Source organism: Gymnogyps californianus, chromosome 1, assembly GCF_018139145.2.
Source record: "Gymnogyps californianus isolate 813 chromosome 1, ASM1813914v2, whole genome shotgun sequence".
NCBI lineage: Eukaryota > Metazoa > Chordata > Aves > Accipitriformes > Cathartidae > Gymnogyps > Gymnogyps californianus.
Window position 1 is genome coordinate 132,484,878 of NC_059471.1, and position 15,311 is coordinate 132,500,188.

General features: G+C 53.4%; 2 protein-coding genes across 2 annotated transcripts; one reads left to right on the forward strand and one right to left on the reverse strand.

Moving 5' to 3' along the window:
- The first annotated feature begins 936 nt into the window (after positions 1-936).
- GNB3 (G protein subunit beta 3) lies at positions 937-10,831 on the forward strand. Its single transcript, XM_050895967.1, has 10 exons — positions 937-999; positions 5,713-5,814; positions 6,388-6,426; positions 6,599-6,705; positions 6,817-6,880; positions 6,997-7,159; positions 7,261-7,327; positions 8,251-8,452; positions 9,628-9,844; positions 10,672-10,831. The coding sequence occupies exons 2-10, from the start codon at positions 5,758-5,760 to the stop codon at positions 10,776-10,778; spliced, it is 1,023 nt and encodes a 340-aa protein (XP_050751924.1). The 5' UTR covers positions 937-999; positions 5,713-5,757; the 3' UTR covers positions 10,779-10,831.
- A 1,493-nt stretch (positions 10,832-12,324) lies between these two features.
- Positions 12,325-14,967, reverse strand: CDCA3 (cell division cycle associated 3). The gene is given in 6 exon segments (XM_050895977.1): positions 12,325-12,736; positions 13,132-13,253; positions 14,296-14,550; positions 14,634-14,763; positions 14,855-14,889; positions 14,892-14,967. Coding segments are annotated over 6 exon segments (759 nt in total). The 3' UTR covers positions 12,325-12,595.
- Positions 14,968-15,311: the final 344 nt, after the last annotated feature.

The window sequence follows — 15,311 nt, forward strand, 5'->3', positions numbered from 1 at the left end:
ATCACATCCTAACACTCGCACGTCGGCCCCTGTGATTTATGTGGGGGCGCTGGGTGGTTCCTGCTTGACGAGGACGTCTTGGGGGGGTGAGAGGCCGGTGTCCACATCTCTGGCTTGCTTTGCCCAAAGGTGGCTTGGGTGATTAGACTGATGGCCTCCTGACGTCAGATGAGATCCGTTAAAAGGTATTTATCTCGGGCTTGGGCCAAAGCTGCGGGAGAGATTAAAAGAGATTGAGGCCAAGATAATCCCCTCACAGCATCCCACTAAAGTGGCTGCCAAAAGGCACGCCACCAAATCTTTTGCCGCCCCTGGCCCCTGTGCCCAGTTCTGTTTTCCCTATGCGGAGACGAGTTTGCTGCCCAGAGAGAGCGTGACCCCGGCCCTGCCATTGGTGTTCCCTTGGCAGGGCCACTGTGGGTGGCACCATCCCTCTTCCTGCCCTGCCCAGGACACGAGTGGCACGGTGTCCCTGGGAAAACGGGCATTCCTGTGGGCTGTGAGGTGCAGCAAGTGGCTGCACCTACCCCAGTGGCTGATAATCCTAGCCTGTTCTGGCTAATCTTCACGTTGTTAGTTTGTTGCTGATATAAACAGAGGGAGTCAAATCCACCTGTGATGGTTTCTTTCCCTTCAGGAGCAGCGTGCTACTCTCTCTTTTCACCCCTCCCCATCCACCTGCTTTGCATTACGTCCCAATCCGATTTCCCCAAGTCTCTGGTGTCTGATTTAATTTGCCTGACGCTGCTCCTGGAAATCAGCCCTCCCCCAACCCCTCCCGTCCACAGCCTTCCAGCTCCCCATGGGGAGATCAGTCCTGGGAGAGGCTGAGGAGCAGAGAGGGAGCAAGGGACTCGCTGGGTGGACGGGCAGGACTGACCGGAGACTGCACAGGGACAAGGGGCTTCTGGCCGACAGGGAGCTGTTCTCAGCAGGAGAGGCAGGCCGTGAGGGTCCCATCCAGGGGAGACAGCAACCCACCTTGCTCTACAGATCCCGGTAAGGATGCTGCCTTATTGCGATGCTTGAGGTCACCTTGGTGAGCCTGGCACTTGGGACCCTGAGTTTCTTGGTGTGATTCTGTGGGGACTTTTTGTACAAGGGCTGATCCCCATCAGAGGGTGTGGAAGGGAAGATCGTGGTGTGGAGGGAATTGGGGTTAGTGCTGAGATGTCTTTACAATGATGCGGGGCTTTGCCCTGGGATGGGGTTGCTTGTTCTTCCCTTGGCAGGTAGATCTCACCAGTTTCCAGACTGGAACAGGAGGGTGACGTCTCCCCTGAGGCACCTGGCACTCAGTACCCATACACAGTTCTGCACTCCTGGTGCACCCCTGTGCACACCTCCTTGCAGCTGGCTGCTTTTCTGGATGGAGAAGGAGCCCTCAGAAAGCGAGGAGCAGAGCAGGGTAATTTTACCCTGGCCTTTGATCTCCATCACAGGAGAGGGGGATCATCTCTGTATCCGGCTCTGCAAGGAGCCCAGGGTCACCAGGGCAACCATGCGAGGCCAGCCAGGGATTACACGGAGACCCAGGCCTGTTAGTACTCAGTCTTCCCTCCTGCACCTTTCCCTTCTCTATTTACAGCCCTTTCCCAGCATCCCACAGAGGGATCACTCCTTCCCCAGTGTGGGGGAAGCTACCCGGAGGATAGGAAATAAGGAGGTTCACCTCCCCTTTCTTCCCACCCGTCACTTGCGCCCCGATCCCCACAAGGGAGTGATGCAGGTGGCTCGGTAGGACAGCCCCTGGGGTGCAGGCTGGGCCTCTGCCGTGCCGTGGTGCAAGGAACATAGCCACTGCCCTGAAAAGTCATGGTGTGGCAGCAAAAGGCAGAAGGCACATGATTGCAGACCCCACTCGGCCTTGCGCCACATGAGAGGCATTTGGTCTGCTACAAGCAGACACCCAAGGGCTCAGGATGGGTCCGGTTGCCCACAGACAGGAAAGCTACAGCAGGTGCCTCCAGAAAGTTTGTCAGAAAAGGCATGAGGTGAAAGAACTGTCACGTTGGAGAGCAGAAGAAATGAAACGTGATTTCAAAAGCCGAGAACTGTGAACAGCCAAGGCAGAGCTCAGAAGAGGGCTGGCGTGAACTGACTAATCCCAGGCTCTGTTTGGCTGTGCTGTGCTCCTCAGTGATGCTTGTAGGAAACACAACTCTGGACAAGTGCTGGTGCCAAGGTCCTCCTGTCAGTAGCTCTTTGCAATGGTGGGCTGGTGGTGGTGAGTTGCTTTTTCAAAGGTACCTAAGGACTTCCTCTACTGCTTAGCATCCACCTGAAAGAGCCCTTACTTCCAGAAAGCACTGAGCATGCACAATTTAGAAGCCTTTTGCATTAAAACCAGGTTGGGCAGCTACCATGAGCAACCGTGAGCTGATCCACGGATCCACAAGAAATGTGCATCCCTTAAGGCCCCACTGGTCACGGCAGGAATGTGCCTTGGCCAGACTCCAAACTCCATTCCCTTTCCTCCTTTCTTCCCCCATTTGGTTGCCCCATTTCCTGTCCTAAATTTGCATGACCATGACGAGCTGCTCTTTTGCACACATGCTGTGGGTCTCCTGGGAGGCAGCTGCCCTCAGCTGGGGACCAGGTAACTCACTCTCCACAAATTGCACTGGGATGTGATGAGTGGAGGTGACAGGCGAAGCTGGAGCTATTCTTATCGCTCATCTGTGGCTTCTTGTCCTTCTGCAGCTGAGAACAATTCCCAACTTCATTTAGAGTGTTCCCCCAAAGGGATTTAAAGGTTTGGACAGGGTCCTGAACCTGAGCTGCACCTTCTCTATATTTAGCCCTTTTTATCCATCCTCGACATCGTGCCCCTGCCCTTTGATCTGCCTACTGGCTCTGAAAGCCCCTCATCTGGTTGTGCAACTTCACAGAGCAGGCGCCTGTGAAGTAGTGCTCCCATCCTAGTGCCAGAGTTGAGAAAGAAACACCCAGGGAAGGGAAGAGAATGGTAAAAAAGCAGGAGAGATGCAAGGAAGACTGGGGATCTGATGGGTAATGAGGAGGACATGTGCAGCCAGCTTCACCTGGGGCAGAAATGGGAAGGAACAGAGAACAAGGCTCCCATCTGCATGCAGGTCTGGGTGGGCAAAAACAGAAGTCCACAAAGACAGATTAGGGCAGGTGGATGGACAATGATCTCGGATGGCCAAAGGTGTGTGAAATAACAGGCTGGAGAGCTTGGGGACCAAGCAGAGGAGACTGGAAGGAGAGAGTCAGGGGGGAAGAGGTGGCCCAGCAGGAAAAGGCAATCCAACGCATAGGGTTGATGGAAGGGAGGTAGGATCAGTCCTAGGGAAAACGGAGAAAGGGGAAGGTGTGGACCACAATGGTAGGGCTGGTCTCCACAGCGTGGCTGGAAGTTCAGGTTTGCCACTCGTTGTGCTGGTAGGCAGTGACCAGAGCTGGACACACTCTCCACAGCTTGACTGTACACCAAAGCTGAGGGGCAAATGCCACAAGATAAGGAGGATGTGCAGCCTCCTACTGAAAGCTGCAAGGCCTTCTGCAGCATCTCCCCAGTTTGTCAGTTAGCTAAGAGATGGCATGGGGTGCCCAGCCTGTTCCCAAAGGAGGACAAATGCATGCAGGTGGGCTTTCATGGCCAGCGTCACTCAACCAGGTGCAGCTATGCATCCTTGCTGGGAGGAACCCCCTCATCACTGTTCTGTCAAAATGAGAGAAGAAAAAAACAGTGGAAAGGGCCCAGCTCAGGTGCTGCTCTGTCCCCATCCTTCAGCGTAGCTGAGGCTGGCAGCCCCGGGCCACTGCTATGGCATATGCCTCCGGGCTCTGGCAGTGCTGCTCCAGGCTCCTCTCCTGCTCCCTCACCATGTGCTGGGGCCAGCAGACCAGGCCAGCAGGCACGTCCAGTGCATGGCCAGGGAGAAGGGAAGAGGCAGCAGTGCTGTGGCTCCTTTCAGGCTTGCAGGCAGCAGGTACGAGTCTTTCTCTGCAAAGTATAACCTGAAATAGCCTCCCTCTGGGATAAGCTCATGCCTCCCGGGAGCTGGGGGAAACCTGTATCTCCCTGTTTTTCCTACACTCAAGCCATGCCTTGGGAGTCGTTGACCAAGCAGAAACTCACCCTGCCTGGAAGATCAAAGGAAAGCCACAGAGACGTTCAGGGGAAGGGATTCTGGAGGGAAACTCGAAGAGCTCTATGAAGCAGCAAGCAAAGGTGGGACTCAGGAGCTATCTGCATGTGCTTGCCCACAGCAAGAGAGCAGCCTGGCATGGAAGGACCCAAAGCCCCGCTGGCTGGAAGAAACGAGGCCTTCAGGCAACAGGCCAGAGGGGGATGGTGGTGATGTGACTCATGGGGACTAGAAGGAGAAATTCTGCAGATGCTGCTGGAGCATTTCTTGGCCTTGGGGCAAAGCACTGGTTCTAATGTTGAAGAACACCCGGAGCACATCTGGACACTCACACCTACCCAGGAGAAAGATTGAAGCAATAAAGACCAGATTTGTCTACAAGACTGGGAAATGCTAGAATCACTGGTGAAGTTTTAAGTGCACGTAACAAGAAAGAGAGAACAAAACAGAGATGCTGTATAAACATATGGTGCACCTGTATCTTGAAAATGGATTACAGTTCTGGTTCATTGTCCTCTCTGCAAAAACATATCTTCTATACTCTGTAAACAACTGAAAAGGGCTTAGAGAATAACAGAGGTAATAGGATGTAATGGCTTACATGGGAGGAATGACTAAGTGTGCTCTGCAGTCTGGAAAAGAGATGGATGAAGACAGATATGACAAAGATCTATAAAATACCGAGTGATGCTGAGGTGAATAGAGACCAGTTATTTGCTGATTCTTCCAACTCAAAAACTAGGGACCACCAAGTAAAACTAGTGCCATTGGGGAGTAACAGAACCAGGAACTTTTTTGCAGAGCCTGCCACTAAGCTGTGGAAGTCATCACCATGGGGTACTGAGGATGCTAAACTTTCACATGGGCACAAAAATTGTGTGGACAAATGCATAGGAGAAAAGTCCATCAAAGACTTGCATACAGTAATGCTGCCTCTAGCTTGGGATGTCAATGAAAAGCTGGGGCTACGAAAGTAGAAGAAATACCACTATCTGCTTATGTTATTCTTAGGATATTTTCTAGGATCCTTCCCTAGGCAGGATTTTTTTTTTTTTTTTGAATGCAAAACTAGAAAGGAACCCTGACAGAGCACCTCAACAGCTCCCAGGTTTCTTTGGTGGTCAAAGAGCTGGTGGGCACTGCCTGGTGATGCTTGGCCTAGCACAAATGATAGGAAATAGCCACTGGGCTCCCCTCATCAAGTTTCCTCCTCCTGGAGCTGAGATGGACAGTTTGGCCATAGACAGGGAGAAGCTGATGAAGAGGACCCAGGACTTGGTAGGGCTTGGAATGGAGAGGTTAAGAATAAAGAGGTGAGGGGACGAGTGTGGCCAGAACCTCAGCAAGAGGCTCTGGAGGTCTCCAGCTTCCCAGTGTACGTGTAAGCAGGATGCAAGACCAAATGGACCTTTAATCAGGCCCAGTACGATCTTCCCAAATGCTAAGGGCTTTGACCAGATACAGCACGACATTACCAAGCATTCAGCCAAGAAATAGTTGCTAAGCCCTTATCAGAGATGCCTACATTTGCATAACTGAGCAGTTATATTAGTGCCCTTTCTACCTCACACCTCTCTCCTTTGATTTGTCTCCCCAGAATCAAGGCTACCACACGTGGAGGAGCCACCCCTAGGCCAGAAATATGGGTGAAATTGAACAGATGAAGCAGGAGGCTGAGCAGCTGAAAAAGCAGATTGCGGTAATGCTGGCAACAGTGATGAAACTGCTGGGAGAGTGTCTATCCCCCCCATGTCCAAGTTCTCCTCCTCAGCCACAACTTGGAGTTGAGCTTTCTCCATCTGCGTCCTTGGAGCCCTCTGCAGTTCTGCACAGCCCTTTACGTGCTAATGGAGATCTTCACAGTATGGTGGGGGGAAGAGAGGGAGGGGAAGGGAGAGAAGAGGGGACACAACAGTGAGAAGGAAGTGGCCACCAGCATTGTGTCTGCAGGGGGCCAAAGAGTGTCATGTGTCCCCAGGACCTCCTCTGTCTGGGAGGCAGTGGGTGTTCTGCCAGGCAGGAGGATCCGTGGAAAGGGTGTAGCACGAGGAACTGGATGCTGAGCAGCTTTTGGCTCACCTTCCTGACGTTTGACTGGTGCCGAGTTGCCCTAGTCACAGACCAGGATCCCCCTGTGCTGGCCACAATCCAAACACAGCAAAGCCACAGTTCCTACTTCTAGCGGCCCCCAGGCTATGTCCCTGAATTTCACTTGCCATTGCCTTCATCACATGGCTTTTTTCTGTCTCATTTGCTCTTGTCTCTTCTCCAGGATGCCCGGAAAGCCTGTGCAGACACAACGCTTGCTCAGGTAAGGGACAGGGCTGGCTGGGCAGGTGAGTGTGGGGGTGGGTCAGCTAGCAGCACTTCAAGGGGGACTCTCTCCAGTTGGGAAGCAGAGTTAGGAGGCAGAAATGGGGGGGAGCAGTAAAGCTCCTGCCAGCCCAAGATTAATTCTTTCTCTCCCCCAACTCTTTCCTCAGATTGTGTCTGGAGTGGAGGTTGTTGGCCGCATCCAGATGCGGACCCGAAGGACCCTGCGTGGGCACCTGGCCAAGATCTACGCCATGCACTGGTCCACGGACTCCAAGTGAGAGAGATGCTGCTGACCTGCTGGGTGCAGGGCAGCACATGGGTGTGAAGGGCAAGAAGGCTCTGATGGGAAGAGAGCTACTAACATGATCTTGTTCCTCTCTCACAGACTTCTGGTCAGTGCCTCACAAGATGGGAAACTGATTGTGTGGGACACATACACAACTAACAAGGTAGGAGTCAGACGGCTGCAGCAAACAGGGGTGCTGGAGTGAGTTCCCTCGGAGCTAGTGCCCTTGCCCTGCTCTCTCTGCTGCCAGAGTCCCAACATGGTTTCTTGTCCTCCCAGGTTCATGCCATCCCTTTGCGTTCTTCCTGGGTCATGACCTGTGCCTATGCCCCCTCAGGCAATTTTGTGGCCTGTGGGGGCCTTGACAACATGTGCTCCATCTACAACCTCAAGACTCGTGAAGGCAATGTCAAAGTGAGCCGGGAGCTCTCAGCCCATACAGGTTTGTGTTCTGCCTGCCCGCAGCCTGGGTGCCCTCTGCTTCCAAACCTCACTCTTCTAGCCCTGCCCCGTTTCTCATATTTGCTTGTTCCCACTTCCCAGGTTACCTCTCCTGCTGCCGATTTCTTGATGACAACAATATTGTGACTAGCTCTGGAGATACTACGTGGTGAGTGTTATCTTCTGCATTCTAGTGACATGACCTCTGGCTCTTAGAGGCACAGTGCACATCAGTAAGTGCAGTCCTTTTGCTCTGTAGCAGTCCACTATCTAAGGACGAATTGCTCCTACACGGGGAGGCCACACAGAGCACCTTAGGAAGCCAGATCCATTCTTCCTCCCTTGGCAGAACAGGTGCTTCTTTTCCCAGTTGAGGTCAGGTCAAGATGCAGATCTATTGGTGAAGCAGTAGGGACCATGTTGTCAGCTCTCACAAAGCACAGTGTCATTTATCCCAGGACAGAAAACATCGTAAATTTATACGGAGCCCACATACGCACTCCACTTCTCAAGTCTTGTCCACTGTGCAAGGGACACCTGTAAAACCAGTGCCTGGATCCTTTGGTTCCTGGCTCTTGGGTCTCGCTGTGCTGTGACTCTGAGCCGTGCTGAGTCTTTATTCACCCCCACCCCATCCCAACACCTGCTCTGGAAGAACCTCTTGACCGAGGACAAGTCAGGATGTGGCATTTCCATCAGAGATCGAGGTTACACAGGGCTTGTTTGCCTGGCTGTAATGTGTGATCCTAGTGAACATGGCCCGTGCATCCTATGAGCGTGGATACAGCAGACCTTTTTCAGCTGTTTGCCTGTGGGTCCCTCTTACCTCCTCTCAGTACTCCCTTCAATGATTGCAGTTATGGGAATACGGTCAAACCTCACACACCCCCAGCCTTGGTCTAACTCTGCTTTGGCAAAGGTATGACCAGCAACAGCTGTGAAGATATCTCCTGCTGTATACAGCTGACTCCAGCGATACTCTCACCCTTTTCCCCATGGCTTCCCTCCTTTGTTTGCGAGCGGGGCAGCTCTTCAGCCCAGCTGTAGATCTGTTCTGCCTGGGTAGGCTCAGAGATCTCTCCTCTCCCACAGCGCGCTCTGGGACATTGAGACAGGGCAGCAGAAGACTGTGTTCCTGGGTCACACCGGAGACTGCATGAGCTTGGCCGTCTCCCCGGACTTCAAACTCTTCATCTCTGGGGCTTGCGATGCTACTGCCAAACTGTGGGACGTGCGAGAGGGCACCTGTCGTCAGACCTTCTCAGGGCACGAGTCCGATATCAACGCCATCTGCGTATGTATGCTGTCTGCACGGTGGTGGGGAGGCAAGGAAAATGGAGAGTGGACCAGCTCTGAAACAGGGTCTTGGGACAAGGTTGAAAGAAGATATCAATCACAGTTGTGTGGGGAACAAGGGTCTCAGGAGACCTTGGCCCCATGATCCAGCCTGAAGCAGGGAGGGCCTGAGTTCAATGAAGTTTGGAGGCTGGCTCTTCCTGGGCACCAGGGCACCAAAGCACCTAGGTCTGACTCAAAGCACTACTTGGATTCAGCCAGCGCACCGTGGTCTGTGGAGCTCAGCACCCTAACACAGGCGCTGGTGCAGCTTTGCTCATAGCAGCTGTTGGGAACCATGGCTAAGGCATGCTCCAGGAGCCCTGGCGCAAGACACAAGTGAGGCAGCAGGAATACCTAACTCAGCTGAGGGTTTTAGTCAGCTCCAGACAGCAGAGGTGGGAACTTGGGATCATAGGGAGATCATCTGAAGATGAAATCTTCACAGGAGGCAGCACAGACATTTTGGGACAAGTATCCCCCTCAGAGGCAAAGGATTCAGACCAGAGCCCTAGAGGTGGCAGGACAAGACACATGTCAGTTTAATCCCATGTGGCTAACCAAATCAGTCTGCCAGCTTCCTGCAATGTCTGCTGCTTGAATCACTCTTCACTGACTTCAGTTAGTACAGCTTTTCTCACCTGTCCCATGGCTACCCTGCCAGCCGTATGGTTTTCTGCCATACCTGCTCCTGAGGAGCTCTTTTTTGCTCCTCAGAGCAAGGACACAGAAAAGGAGTGTGTATGAGAAGGCTGGGGTATGAAGACCAGACAGAGGAAGGCTCTCGTAGTTCTGAATCATGCCAGACCTCATCTGCGGGATAATGGGTGGACATTTGTAAAGCCTCAAACTAACAGTTGGAGTTAAAGAGACAATAATCCTTCCTCAAGCACTGGGACATCTTGCAATAGCTCTAGCCCCTAGGTCATTGGCTTTCTTGAGGTGGAAGGGGTTTACTAAGTCTTAGGAGAAGCATCAGTCTCCCCCTTCAGCAGACTCAACTTTTATGATCCAGTGTCTTGTCCCACTGAGTTTTCCTACCTCTGTGGCTTCCTGGTGGTTAGCAGGGAGGTGAAGAGTTGAGGAAATCTGTAAGGCACAGCCTGATTAAAATCTGGTGTGTGCCGTCCTCAGTTCTTCCCTAACGGTGAAGCCATCTGCACCGGCTCAGATGATGCCACCTGCCGCCTCTTTGACCTCCGGGCAGACCAGGAGCTCATAGTATACTCTCATGAGAGCATCATCTGCGGAATCACATCAGTCGCCTTCTCCCGCAGCGGGCGCCTCTTGCTTGCTGGATATGATGACTTCAACTGCAACATCTGGGACTCCCTGAAAGCAGAGCGTGTGGGTGAGTGGCATTCCCTGCAAAGTCTTCTGTCCCTACCAGGGCAAGGAAAAGGCCTTTATTTTTTCTAAAAGGGACACATCCTATACTGACTGAAACCCAACAAAGCTTCCTTGCACTTAAGGAGCACACCATAACTAGTACAACTCTCTTTTGTGTAGAACTGTTGTTTTTAATGTTAAGGAAGTCGAGCCTTTAAACAACATTGTTTCAAGGCGGAAAAGAGCATTAAGGTTTCTACTAGCTAAAACTGCTCACAAGCATCAGTAGTATTTCCTACTTTCTCCTAGCCTCTGCTGTTTGCCAGTTCCAGCTACTCCCAGTGCCACTTGGTGGCCAGGCACCAAGCTGAGCATGAACCTCGGCTTCCATCCAACATCTTTGGATACTCCGTGATGCTCATACACAGAATACACTCAAGTGCCATTTTTCTTTCAGATGTGGCCCCTAGCCTCTGAAAATTTAGAACGCAGCCCACCAAGGGCATTGCTATTTCTCAGTCTTATCAAGGATGCCATCTTTTCTTAGTACTACCATCTTCCCAGGGTGAAAGCAGTCATATGAGGATTCAGCTAGCCAGACCTTCCCAACAACATTGTTCTTTCTTCGGCCAGTCCCATGGGTGGTGGTTATATGCCATGTACAAATGTTCTTCTGCATGCTTGTTCTTATTAGCCACGTACTGATCGTAACACGTTGTGCAGGAACAGACAGCGCGATACACAGGGGTGTAGGTACACAGCCTACGATGCATGTCCTCGGCGTGGTCAACCCCTTCATCTCTCCCAGGCCCCACTTCTTTTCCTGACCTCTCTTCTTTCCCCCCATAGGAATCCTTTCTGGCCATGACAACAGAGTGAGCTGCCTGGGGGTGACAGCAGATGGCATGGCCGTTGCCACCGGCTCCTGGGACAGCTTCCTCAAGATTTGGAACTGAGGACGGCAGCAGAGAGGGAAAGAGCAGTGGAAGCATGGCCCACAGCCCGAGCCCATGCAAACAGCATCGTCAGCTGAGCACAACAGAAACACCTACCTACCACTCCTGCTTGTCTCTAGACACAGGTCACTTGTAGGGGTCTCCCAGAGTGAAAGGAGAGGTTGGGGAGGGGAAGCGGGGGGAGCTGGGGGGCAGGAGCACACACACTGGCCCTTCTCTCCACCTCTGAACAGGCCCAGCAGTTTCCAGCCTCGTGCAGGCTTAAAGACATGCAGAACACTGTTCATTATGTCTCAGGACTTTACAGTACAGTTCAGACACCCTGCATCTTTCTTCAAACACCTCTACCCATGTTGACACCAATCCTTTGGAGGACCCCTCATCCAACGCCTCTGTCCCAGACTAAGCTCTGTCCCTGATTTAACCTACCTAGCTTCTCTGTGCAGCTGTCCTATATCCCTGCAGACAGCCTCAGAGATGTACTGGCTTTTACATTTCTATCATGCAACTTCAAACAAAAAGCTAGTGTAAATTGGACTCATTTTCCACTGGGGAAGACTTAGCGCAAGTCTTACCTATGCATAAATGGGGGAAAGGTAGCCTTCAGACCTGCCAGAATACCAGGGAATATTTTATTCTTATTTATTGTCTGCTTCTTGCTGTTCCTTCTCTTTTTGCCTCGCTCCTGCATTGTGTGGTGACTCTGTCTAACCAGTAGCCATCAGCCCCTGTTTTCAAGTCTGTTATAGGTCTTCATAGCCCATGCAAATAAAGAAAGCTCACATAAGCGCAGGCTGTGTTCTTTCCAGCATCGCAATGAGCTACTGCAAACATAATTCTCCTCCTGTGAATACTGCCTGCTGACCCCATCCAGAGAACATCATCCACAGGCCTTGCTCTACCTCAAAGTCCCCAGGGGAGGCTGTTCCTCACCTATGTTTTAGTTGAGAAGAGGCTGTTAGTCCTGAGGCTTGCTGCCCTAGAGTTGGGATGGAAAGCTGAAAATACATCCTTGCAAACCTTGGCAATTTGAGCTCAAGTACAGGACAGAGCCTTTATATTCAGCCCCTATTCCACTTACTGGCTCATAGTGTCATCCTGAGGTGACAAGGCTCTGCTAAGGAGAGTTGAAGGTCAACAAGGTGTAGTGACTTATCAACAGAAGGTCAAGATATTAACACACAACACTATCTCATCCTATTTTGGATCTCACCCTCATGCCAGACCCTTGCAATAGGCTACAGTCCTTTGTATACATTAGTTTCTGGCTGCTGTAGGTGCAGCAGAACTCCAGAAATGACACTAGATACATCAGTCTCCTGCACAGAGCTGCAGCTTCCCAGCCCACTCTATAGTACATGGGTTGAAGCTCAGACCCATCTCAGCACAGCTCTATGGTGGCATGTTACCGGCAAGGGACAGAGCTGAGTTTTAGGGCTAATGGAAGGCTGAACTATTTGTTCCTGAATCCTTGTCCCCGAAGAAAACATTGCACTGGACAAGCAGGGGACTCCTACTGTCCTATCATGACATAGATACAGTCAGCAAAGGTTTAATACAAGTTTATTTGCTACAGATAAGAACTGTGCAGTAAGTCATACAGCTGATATACAATAGAAGAGCCAAAGTCTGTACTGTACATAAGACATGCAAAGCTAGGAGAGAGAGAGAGTGTGCTCTTTCTCCTTTCCCCAACAGGGATAGGTGAGAAGAGTGACCACAAGTCTGGAGTTTCAGTCTATTGCAGGATTTCGCACCCCTAGAAGACTCTCAAAACATAGAAGCAAATTACAGCAAGATCCTGGAAAAGGAAATCTCTAGTTCTCCACAAAAGGACACTGTTGGTTTTCTTTGTTCAAGTCACTCCAAGCACAGTTCCCGGATTTGAGGCTCCGGCTCAGATCCACTGTCACTTCCTTCTTCTCCCCAGGGTTCTCTCCCAACACATGCCTCTTACCCTCGAGAAATAAAAAACCCAAATATACAGTGTAAAACACAAGTTAATTGAGGGTTAGTTAATTCTCAGTGGAACACATAGCCCATTTTCAGACCATTCAGCTTTGGCTCTCTTGTGACAATGTCTAAGTGACAGACTTCTTTCTACAGCCTAAAGAGAAAGGATGCACTGAAATGGGCAATATCATGGTAAGGCCAAAGATACAGACATTGAACAAGACTTGGAGGCCTCTAGGGACAAGACTGACCCACAGAAAAATACTCATGAAGTCAATAGGCTCTACAGGCCCAGGAGGCCACAGTTCCAAACTGGGGCTCTACAAAATACAGAAACTGAAGGATTTGGGGTTTTTTTCAGCCTATTCTTCCTCCCACAGTATGACTCGTTAAGCTTTACCTGGCGAGGGGCAGGAGCACTGGGGGAATTATCATCTTGTAGGATGCTGAGGGGAGAGCGGCCAGTTCCACCAGATGTTGCCATGATTTTGTTGTTGGTCTTGCGTCTCACAGGCTTGCTCCCTAGTGACAGAAGGAAACACATCAGTGTGTCACAACAAGGCTGGAGGATCCTGGATTTTAAATGTCTCCTGGCCTTTATGATCTAGCTTGCTTGCCTGCACAGCAAAGACTGTTACCCAAGGAATTCCAGGTAAAGGGATCACAGAAAGGTTGAAGTTGGAAGGGAGCTCTGGAGGTCCTCTGGTCCAACCCTACTGCTCCAGCAGGGCCACCTAGAGCCAGTTGCCCAGGACAGTGTCCAGACTGCTTTTGAATATCTCCAAGAATGGAGACTCCGTAACCTCTCTGGGCAACCTGCTCCAGTGCTCTGTCATCCTCACAGCAAAAGAAGTGTTTGCCAATGTTCAGAGGGAGCCTCCTGTGTTCCAGTTTGTGCCCATTGCCTCTGGTCCCGTCACTGGGCACCACCGAAGAGAGCCTGGCTCTCCCTTCCTTGCACCCTCCCTTCAGGTATTTATACATATTAATAAGATCCCCCTGAGCATTCTCTTCTCCAGGATGAACAGTCCCAGCTCTCAGCCTCTCCTCATCGGAGAGATGCTCAGCACAGAGTTTTCTGAAGCACGGTCTATATTAAAGACTCTCAGCACCACTCAGTACTAACACTGAGATGTGCTTCCTGCCCTCGCTCCCCAGCTCCTCCCAAGGAGGAACTCCAAGGTCCCACTGAGTAGGCCTCCACAGTTACAAGCCTGTCTCAGAGAGGGGAAGAGCTGAGATTTACCTCTTGGAGAGGTACATTTACCTCTTGATTTTGACTACTGATTGAAAACGTAATTTTTTCAACTCCTGACAGAAACCAGTTCGATAAAAGAACAGTTCCCAAAGGGGCCTCCCATCTGCCAGCTGCACAGTCCCAAGGCCAGGCCATCTGCGGCGGTGGGAGACAGCTGAACTGGGGGAACAGACAAGGTCTCTGTAAGCAAGCAAGCCTGGAGAAGGCATGTGCACCAGAGGGTGTTGACCTCCTCATACCAGGCACCATGCAGCTCCTCAGGCACACGGAGCCCTAGGTGTGTTACCCCCCACACCGAGCACTTACCCGAGGAGAAGCCAGGCCCAGCAACGCGGGCTGGCCGGGCCGGGCCCGCGCTGGGAGAGGGCGGCCTCTCTGCTTCTTCCCCCGAGGCGGCGGCGGCCGCCTCCGGGCCGCCCGCAGGCGGGGAGCCCCGCCGGGCCGGCTCCTCCGCTGCCGGCTCCCCCGCGGGGCAGGCCGCTCCCGGCGGCGCCGGCTCCTGGGGCGCGGCCTCAGCCCCGAAGGCCTCGCTGAGCTGCTTCACCAGGCGGTCCACGCTGTCTGCCGGGGACGGAGGACGGGGTGAGCCGCCGGGCCGCGCCGGGCAGCCCACCGACCCGCCCCGCCGGGGCCGCCTCACTCACCACTCGACGCGGCTCTCATGGGCGTGCGGGAGATGCCGGGTGTGGGCGAGCGCGGGTCCCGGTCCTGGCTGGTGCCCGCCGCCGGCTCGGCGGGGCCGGGCTGAGGGCTGCCCGCCGGGGAGCTCACCACCTGCGGAGAGGGCAGGCATGGGGGCGGCGGGCCGGGGCCGCCGAGGGGGGGGGGGGGAGTGGCGGCGGGCGGCCCGCGGGAGGGCGCCTACCTCGATAGGGGTGCGCAGGATGCCGGCGCTGGGGAGCGGGGGTCGCTGACGTGCGCCAGGTGCTTGTTGCGGGGGGCGGCGGGGGTGGCCGGGGCGCTGCCGGAGACCCCCATGGCGGCGGGCGGGCGCCGAGCCGCACTGCTCCCCTGCGCCACCCGCCGCCGCCGCGATTCAAATCTCCCGCGCGCCGGGCGGCTCCGCCCCATTGGCCCCCGCACGGAGGAGGGGCTCGCCCCGCCCCGCCCCGCCCCCGGGCCCGCCCCAGAACGCCCATCTCCCGCGGGGGCCTCCCGGCGGCTCCGAAGCCCCCGCCCGGCACGTCCCGCCTCGCCCGCCGCCGGCCCGCTGTCAATCTTCGGGGAGCTCCCCGCCCTACGTCGCTATTGGCCGAGGAGCCCGGCACCGCCTCCCGTGACGGCGGAAGGGTGGCTGCGATTGGGCGAACCGGACGGGCGGT